Source organism: Malania oleifera, chromosome 1, assembly GCF_029873635.1.
Source record: "Malania oleifera isolate guangnan ecotype guangnan chromosome 1, ASM2987363v1, whole genome shotgun sequence".
NCBI classification, from domain to species: Eukaryota; Viridiplantae; Streptophyta; class Magnoliopsida; order Santalales; family Ximeniaceae; genus Malania; species Malania oleifera.
The window spans coordinates 139,249,525-139,259,159 of record NC_080417.1 but is presented as its reverse complement, the minus strand read 5'-3'; the positions used below and the strand labels follow the sequence as shown (position 1 = coordinate 139,259,159).

The following is a 9,635-nucleotide window of genomic DNA, read 5'->3' as shown; positions in this document are numbered from 1 at the left end:
CGCTTGCTGATATAAAAGGAAAGGCATTTGAGGACTTTGGCTCAAAGCAGATTTGCAAAGATTTTGATGCTTATTGTAAAAGAACTAGTCTGTTTCATTGTAAGTTTTCTCCTGTTGTACTTCTGCGACTCCCCCCTTGGAATGCCTTCCTTTTTAATACAATGTATTATTTTGTTTATTTGAATCAGAAAGGAAAAAGGTAAAAGGAAAAAAAGACTAGAGCAAGATAAGAGCTTATATACAAGATATAATATTTTCACACCTGAAAGCCGATGTTCAAAGAAGCATTCAATTCCAAATCTCAAAGATAACTTCACGTGGTGAGATGCAAATCCTCTCCCCACCTCCTAAATATAAAATAAAAACATTAACAACATAAAAAATAAAAGAAAAAAGTATCATTACCCTAAACCAGAACACATCCCTGTACACAACCATCAGAAGTCATGGCCTGAATTTGATGCTAAAATCCAATCTAGCTTATCAACCTCACAAGTTATCCGGCAATTGGAAGGTCTGGGTACCAAAAATCTGATGAGAACCGTTTTGAACCAACACGGCGACACTGCATTTGCTGCTGTTGAAACCTTCCCACAAGGAAAAATTAACAGTTCCTGTCACTGTCTTCTTGGCGGAAATGTCTTTGACAGTGCAGAGCTTCTCCAATCTCCTAACAACAAAGTCATTGGAGAGGACTCGACCCTTGTTCTCCCCCTTCGGGCAGTCTGTCACCAACCCATTCTCGGACAAGGCCACCATGATATTAGAGCCGTGACTACCAACCTTTGTCCTTAAAGCTCCTGTTAGAGATACTTGCAAGGAATCTGGTGAAGGCCTTTGGATGGTTGCCTGTTTTAAGTAAATCCACACTTATAGTCAGTTTATATAAATTAACATTTCATTGATGTCAGGAAAACCAACTTCCTAACTTGCAGTCTCCATATTTGCCTCTATATGAATAATTTCTTTGCTGTAAAATGAGGCAGGAGGCAAGGTTCACTGACCCAGCACTTCTCTTAGCGGTTGAACTAGGATTTATTTGATATTGGTTTTTGCCAGAAAGGTATTTAAGCATTTACTCTGTACTCCATTTATTTAATTCTATGATAGTTAAAAAGCCAACTTAACATGCTTGAGAAGTTCATAATGATCTAATTAAATAATCTGAAGACAAATCCATGGATGATTTTGCACTAGTATAGCACTCAGGTGAGACTCCTTTTGAGGAACATTGCTTCAGAATAAAGGAGGCAACTAAATTTACATTTATGAAGCTTGCTAACTTGACAGAATTACGGAGCTGATTAAAGACTCAATTCATTTTTCAGCAAGGAAGCATTAGTCAATGGGCTAAACTTTTGGTTGAGTAGGTAACCAGCTCACCCAATTGCTTTTGTTGGACAACAAAGGCAAATGACAAGTAGTTCATCCCATTGACTTTCATTTATTCAAAGCAAAGATGACTTCTTTTTGAAAGAGACAGATGTATCTTTACGCGGCCTCAAACAATCAAAAAGGTGATGAAGTTACTTTCTACGTCTGTTTTTGGTCTGCCAACAACTTTGTTTAAACTTCTTTAGTTTATTAGATTTAGTTGAAACAGAGCTGGATGGGAAATGTGAAGAACTTCACACTCATAAAGTCACTCACATGCTGCTGGAGATTGGAGAAACCCCTCACATGCCTGCCACCTATTTGACCCAACCAAGCCACTATACTTAAGATACATTTTAGATTTCTATTTGCTCCCTATTTAGCACCTTAGGTTAGAAGAGACAAAGTCGTCCTTTTCCCCATATTGAATTTTTTTTTATATAAATAAAATAAATAAAGGAAAATCTATAGCATCATTTTCCCTCATCACACATGCTCAATTTTTGTCACAGATCAAGATAATTGCACAAGATTTAGGAAATTACTCCAAAAATACGACCAGTATATCATCATTTTTTGCTCACATTGAAATGATGAATTTAGCCCAGCAAAAAAAAGTCTCTTCCAGGGTCCATGAAAAAAAAAAAAAAAACAAATACCAAAATATCAGTTCCATTCTTCACTTAAATTTACTCATCAGCCAAACAAAGATACATATTCAGGTTCTTCTTATTTATCCCTCAACCCTATTCTTTAGCACCTTGTTTGTGACTTGGGGAAGAAAATTTAGAAGGGAAAATAACTATCTTGTGTGGTGGTTATCAAGCAGAACAGAAAACTGTTTATACAGTAAACCAATAAACAAAAATTTATTTTTCATGTGATTGACGTTTTTTTTTTTCCTGAAATTTTTAATCATTGAACAACTTTTCATTCTTTATATAAAATGAAAAAAAAATATCATTAAAAATTGATTTTCTTCTCATTGCCTTTTCTTTTCTTTTTCTCTCACAAAATCCTTGATCCAAGCGGAAGCTAAACAAATTAGCATTTTTCTCGCTCAAACCTTGACAATTATCTGCAGAGCCTAACCAAGTTCAACCGGTAATTGAATTCTCACAACATTTCCCATAATTACGTACAGGCTCATCCCATATGCAGAACTTTTCCCGCAAAATGCTAGGCCTTCTTTTAGTTTTGTGATTCAGAGTCGATTATCTCTCAAACTAAAATTATAAATTATGATGAACAAGAACTACGGAGATTTCAGGAAATGGGACTAGAGTATAGATCAAGAAACTAACAAGCACTATTATCAATGACATTAAGCAATCATCAGATCAAACATCAAGATTACGGATCCAGCAACAAACCTGGAATGCAGGAGAAGGGAACCTGGCAGCAGATCTGATGGAGGACAACAGAGCATCTTCTTCGGTACCAACGCATTGGACTCTGCCCTGCACCACCACCTGAGGGGTGAAAATGGTGTCAAGTCTCAAGGCCTCTACATAAGCCTTCTGCCTCACCGTCCACTGGCTCGACCCAAACGGGTCCTTCCACCCCATGTAATCCCAGTAGTCGACATGGTAGGCGAGCACGGTCACCGGCATTTCCAGGTTGAAGTCGCCCCTCCCCAGCCGCGACACCAGCAGCTCCGCCGTCGGCGAGGTGGCGCAACCCTGGGAAGAGAACAACTCCACCAGAACGCCGCCGGCCCCGCCCCTCCTCTGCTCCTCCGCCGCCTGGTCGCCCACGAAGGTGGTCTCCGGCGACTGGGTCGTCTTCCTCGAGGTGGAGGAGGAGGAGGAAGCGCCTCGGCCAAAGCAAGCGAAGAGACGGCGAGCCATGACGTCGATGTCGTAGCGTCGCCGCCGGTGGGTGCTGGGTCAGATCTCGGGAAGGGACAGGACGTCGGAGTTTCTAATTCGATTCGTGGGTATGGGTAGATGGAGAAGAAAGAGACGGGAAGATTGCAGGGAAGACGGAGAAAAAAAAAAGAAATGAGCGGGGGAGAGAGAAAAGGGGCGAGGCAACAGCAGAGAAGCGAGAGGGAGTTTTGAATATTGAACGTTTCTTCTTGATCTTGAGCTTTAATTGCAATCAGAGAGAGAGAGAGAGAGAGAATGGGAAATGGTCTGTTGGGTTAAAAATGGGAATGGGAGGAAGGGAGGAGGTTTCGTTGGGGCGGCGGAGAATGAGTGGGCGACACGTTGCCTTCAGGAGGTGGCCTGAGTTTGGCTGGTTGGGGTTGAGTTTTCAAGAGTGACAGCCCACCGCCACCCCCCGCCACCGACCATAGAAGAAGATGATGATCTGGCGGTGATGGAAAATCTCGACTGTTCATGTATAAGGGGAAATTTTTCCTTTCGCCGGATCGCGGGCCACCACTCTCTTCTATTTTGCATGTGTCAACGCCAAGGGACAGATCAAACATGATTTCAGTGTATAAAAAATGTTTAATTTAATTAAAATATATCAAGAAATGAACAAAATAATTTTGTTAATGTTGGAAAAAAAATTGTTAGTCAATTAATGGGAGTGATTAAGGAGTATGAAACTGGACCGGTCAAATGGTGAATAAAGATAAATTAGCTATTTTTTTCTCAAACAAGTTGGGTGTTCGGAAGAGAGGAGAAATTCTTCAAGAGACCGGTTTTATTGAGGGTAAATTTCTATTTACGTATTTGGGTGTGCCAATAGTGGATGGTAAATTGAAAGATTGTCATTTTGATCCTTTAATCCAAAAAATTAGTAAGAGAGTTGAGGGTTGGAAAAATAGACTATTGTCTCAAGGAGGTTGTCTTGTTTTGCTGAGACATGTGCTTTCAAGTATGTTGTTGCATCTGTTAGCTGTTCTAAATGTACCGAAACTGGTGATTAAAAAGATTCAAGGTATGTTTGCTTCTTTTTTCTGAGGATTTGAGGATGGAAAAGAAAAAATAAAATGGAGGGCTTGGAAGAAATTGTGTGTTCCTGTGGAGGAGGGGGGCATAGGAGTAAAGGACATTTCGGAAGTGCAATGGTCTTTGTTCATGAAGTTTGGTTGGTATTTATTAACTCAAAATTCTTTATGGGTTAGATTTTTTAAAGCTAAATATGTCAAAGGATGACATATTGCTCTTTGCAGATCGCATGGATTGGATTCGCCCTTCTGGAGGAAAATTCTACAGGATATGCCTGAACTATTAAGTAAATCTAAGTGGAAGGTTAGAGAAGGATATGTAAAATTGTGGTATAATAAGTTTCTAGATTCGGAACCTTTGTTTGCAGATTGTCCAAATGGTGCACATTCTCATATCTAATTAAAAGATTTGGTTATCAATAATGCGTGAGATGTGGAAAATTTGCAGAGGATTCTGGGGTTTAGTAGAGTGGATGAAGTCATGGAAAATGTGAGAAATCTTAGGAATTCTTCGAACATATTGTTATGGCTCTTGGAAAAGGATGGTTACTTTAATACAAAATCTGCGTTGGATGTTATCAGAGTTAAAGCTCCAAATTTTGATTGGGCTAAGTGGGTTTGGAACAGATGGTTACTGAAGAAATTTTCTATTTGTATGTGGAAGACTGCTTTTGAGTGCCTAAGTGTTGATGAAAAGGTGAGAAGGGTGAGGGTTTCACTTGTTTCGGCGTGTAATTGTTGTGAGATGAGACAATCAGAAGATTTGGAGCATGTGTTAAATAAGAGAGAGCTTGCTTCTGAGGTTTGGAGGAAGGTTTCGGTGTAGGTAGGTGTTCCTTTCCTTAGGCAACAAAGTTGGAAAGAAAAAGTCCAAATGTGGTTTAATAGGGCTTCTAGGTTCTCTCAATTAGGTTCATTGATGGGTTTGATTCCTTATTTAGTAGTTTGGAGGCTGTGGAGAAGGAGATGTGTGGCTAGAATAGGAGGAAAATTAGAGAGTAGTATTGATGTGTGGCTCTCCATTAAGTATTGGGTGGGAGTTTTGAGTAGGAACATGACAGAAATGGTTCAGTTAAAGGATGTTGATTTTCGGGATTGCAGAATTTGAAAGTGCAAATTGTGAATTAAAGAATTAAAACTATGCAAAGTGTGAGATGGCTAAAACCGAGGTAAGGGAGGTTGAAACTAAATTTGGATAGGAGCAGTCTGGGGAACCCAGGACCGGCGGGTGGTGGTGGCATCCTTAGAGACCATACAGGTTCTCTTGTGATTGATTTTTCAAAATATTTTGGTTCTTGTTCAAATAATGAAGCTGAATTGAGAGTTGTATTGGAGAGAATAAAGATTTGCAAACATTTGGGTCATACCTGTATCGATATTGAATATGATTCGAAAATTGTAGTTAATTGGATAAGAGCTAGGAAGTGCTCCTTGTGGTATTTGTGGGATTTTTGGGAGTAGCTTATTGGTTTATTGGAGGGAGTTGATTTTTCGATAAATCATTGGTATAAAGAAGGGAACAAAGTGGCAGATGCCTTGGCTCGACAAGGTGCTTTGGGGAGGAATAGTTTTTTTACAAATAGTAGTTAACTCCCTAGAGTTTGCAATGGTTTGTATAAATTGGAGAAGATGGGAACGACTTATATGAGGTATGTTTAGCTGATTTCCTTTTGGTTTTTGCTTATGCTTTATGATGTTTATTTATTTATTTTTTTTGTTGCGTGAGGTTTGTTTTGTTGGTCCTATTTTGTTTTGTTTTGTTTGGACTTGTAATTCGGTATTTAGCTGGATGTTGGGTTTGTTCTTTGGGAGGTTTTTAACGTGTTGTCTTTTGTTATCTCCCATTGATTGTCTTGTAATCACGGTATTCCTCCGCCAAAAGTGAGGGGTTATCAATAAATAATTGGAGGTGTCGTCCTTCTTTTAAAAAAGAACAAAATAATTTTGATTCTTATTTATAGTAAACAGTATAGTGGGTATATATACAATATACAAATACCTAACAGACAAAATCGTAACTTTACTGACCCTAAATACAAACTAATATGTAACGACCTGCTACTTATATAATATATTTTTTTTCTATATATCATATTATATCTGTCTGAAATACTATTGAAAATATCTTAGGCTCAAAGGAGCACTAAAGAAACTCTAAATATTATACACACCTAAGCAGCGATATACAAAAATTGAATATTGCTATATATAATACAAGAAAACTACAATATTCTGAAATATATATTTTTAATACAAAACGCCTAGTGACGTTACCATAATCTCAAAACTATCCCAAAATACTAGTATCTAATAAACACCTACCCTTCCAGTGTGGTAGTGCAAAATAATCTCTACTTACGAGCCTGGTCCACTCGCGTAGCTAGATCTCCTGAAAAATAATAAGTCTCTGGGATGAGACAACGCTCAGGAAGAGGAAATATGCTATTACTAGTGTGTGGCAGCTGAGTTACACATTTAATATACTGAAATAACACTGAAACTGTAATATGAGTAAGCTAATAAACTGTACAAAATATATGTAATGTAGTTTAAAATACAACTATGTGTCTGAGTTTACTATCTGTACATACTGCTAATATGATAATATAACCTGCTGTTATGTGATATATCTGTACATAGGAATTTCTGCTATACCCTGGGATCTGTATATCATGATATATCCCCTCAAGATAGGGTTGTCCAGCCCATAGGCTGGACTTACTCTGGTTGGCCTATCAGGCAAGTCAATCTGTATTTCTAACATTCGCCAATGTGTCAATCTGTAAATCAGGCCCATTGCAATCTCTCCGATCAATCTCCAAATCTATCTCGTCTAACCGGTCACCTCAACCCAGCTAGTTGGGGAGACTGCAATCTCTCCTGGCACGGTTAGATGGAATCCACATACTATCTAAGTTATGTGGTTGCACTCTGTCTGTAATAGCAATGGTATCGTGCTCTGCTGTATATATGTCACGCCACGAACCCCGAAATGGAACCTAGGGGTGAAAATAAAACCTAACCTGTCCCTGTATCCGATAAAACATCCAAAGATATAGTACAAAGGATGAGAGTCCGACCTCGTGGGGTTCTTAGGCACCCTAAACACATCCAAACACAACAGAATATGCGCAGCGGAAAAAGTCATTCTATATATATACAGTACCATACCAGAGTCTATACAAGAGCAGACACAAGGCTCTATCAAAACGTACAAACGGATGCCCCAAATACATCTCAAAATGGCAACCCACCAAAATATAGTCCTAGCACTTACCCAAGTGCTAACCGCAGTACACCGGCCACTACGCTCCCTACACCAGGACGCTAGTTTCGGTTACTCGAAGGACCTATAAAAATGTACGTACAGCAAGGGTGAGACACCTCTCAATGAGGAAGAACATATGTTATACCGGTGTGTGGCATTTGAGTGTTATCATGACATCCTAACATGCATAGTTCCATAATCAAAACAATCAAAACCAGTTCCAGTATTTTCAAAAAATAAGCAATACAATCTGGTGTCGTCACACCCTTCAGCTCAAAGCCGGATTGTCTGGTAGTATTTCATACCCTTCAGTAAAAACTGGTGATCTGGTGATATTTCACACCCTTCGGCCAACGCCGGCAGTCTGGTGATATTTCACACCCTTCGGCAAATACCGGAGCCCCAGTAACTTGGCATAGCATCAGAGTTGAACTGGTGTAGATCTGGTGCTCGCACACCCTTCGGCTCGAAATCCGGCCAATCTAGTGGTATTGCACATTCTTTGGCAAAATCCAGATTTTCAAACCTGGAACAATTCGGAACCCCGTTCCTATTTCACCAAGATACAACATATGCATCCTCATATAACCTAACAAATCACACCCATTTGGTAAATCTAAAATCACGGTTTTACAAACACATACAGTTTAAACAAGTCAAGGCACGACCATCCCTATAACATAGTATAAATCAACATATACGTTCGATTTTCAACAAAACCAGGGACGTAGCCCGTCGCCCTCTTTTCCCAAAACTATAATCATGAAAAACCCATAGTTTTCCCTGTTAGATCCCCCCAAATAAGTAGCGAAAACATATACAGGACCGTGAACAACAGTTCCACCGAGTCCGATTTCAAAAATAACCGATATAAACACAGTTCCCTTTACCTTTTCCCCGAATAGAAAATCCCAAACTCTAAGGCCCCTAAATAGCGAACCAAGTTCCAAAACCTACAAATCACAATACAGATTATACTCACAACACTATTCCCTACAAAACTACCGGATTAGAATTAAAAACTGAGTCTTACCTCGATTTTACACCGAAACCCAAAAATCTTTGATTCAGGATTTTGATCCATAGAACTTGTAGAGAATCCTTCCACGATCCTCGTGGTAACTTCTGATTCCCAATTCCAACAACGATCGGCAAAGAAATCTAGAGAAAGAGAGTGTAGAGGGAGAGAGAGAGAGAGAGAGAGATAGAATTTGAGTTTCTTAATGAAGAAGTAAAGGAAAATGATATTTATAGCCCTTTGACCCAGGTAAACTCGTCAACGAAATGGTGCCTTCATCGATGAGGCCCTATTATCTTATCGTCGACGAGACGAGAGATTCGTTGATGAATCCTGATATTCCCAATTTCTGAAACTCCTTGGCTTCTCCTTGTCGACAAGTCTCTGAATTTCGTTGACGAGAAGGACAAAGACTTCGTCGATGAAATCTGGCTTCGTCAACGAGGCCTACTCTTTTACCAAAATGCCCCTCTCTTTAAATATTTAAGAACCATTATCAAGAGTCGGGTTCTTATAACCTCCCCTCTTTATAAAAATTTCATCCTCGAAATTTGTACTCTCTCATACACGAACTCATTCCTACAATCGAACACATATATACCAAATCTAGAGAAAAAAAACTAGTGACCACTACAGCGTAACCCCATCATACACATACATATACACATACATACCCTCACTAATGGCGGAGGAATACCGTGATTACATATACAATTGTTTCAGGAGTTCACGATACACACACTCCCGACGACTAACCACCTATCCCAACCCATAGTAGGATCATGTACAAGTGCTCAAAACAATTGTGGATACTTTCGGTGTATTTTCCATTTCCAGTTCCCAAGAAGCTTCCTCAACCTCGTGGTTTCACCACAATACCTTCACTAATGGTATCTCTTTGGTACGAAGCTTCTGAACTATACAGTCCAGAACCTGAACAGGTATCTCCTCATACACTAAGGTATCCAAAATTTCCATCTCATCATAACTAGTAATATGTGAAGGATCCAACACGTACCTCCTCAACATGGATACGTAAAACACATCGTGGACCCTCAAAAGTGCCAGAG

The 9,635-nt window shown here is 39.4% G+C and overlaps 1 protein-coding gene across 1 annotated transcript; it reads right to left on the bottom strand.

The window, feature by feature from the left end:
• Positions 1 to 217: 217 nt before the first annotated feature.
• LOC131165605 (uncharacterized) lies at positions 218 to 3,780 on the bottom strand. The gene is made up of 2 exons (XM_058123547.1): positions 2,748 to 3,780; positions 218 to 849 (listed from the first exon to the last, which is right to left on the bottom strand). Exons 1-2 carry the CDS (start codon positions 3,222 to 3,224, stop codon positions 490 to 492), a joined length of 837 nt encoding a protein of 278 aa, XP_057979530.1. The 5' UTR covers positions 3,225 to 3,780; the 3' UTR covers positions 218 to 489.
• Between the last annotated feature and the right edge of the window lie 5,855 nt (positions 3,781 to 9,635).

Excerpts from the sequence above, each read along its gene's own strand:
- LOC131165605 (XM_058123547.1), bottom strand. The coding sequence starts at position 3,224 with ATGGCTCGCCGTCTCTTCGCTTGCTTTGGCCGAGGCGCTTCCTCCTCC. Across the intron at positions 850-2,747 it reads TCCCTTCTCCTGCATTCCAG|GCAACCATCCAAAGGCCTTC; the intron begins GTTTGTTGCTGG and ends TACTTAAAACAG.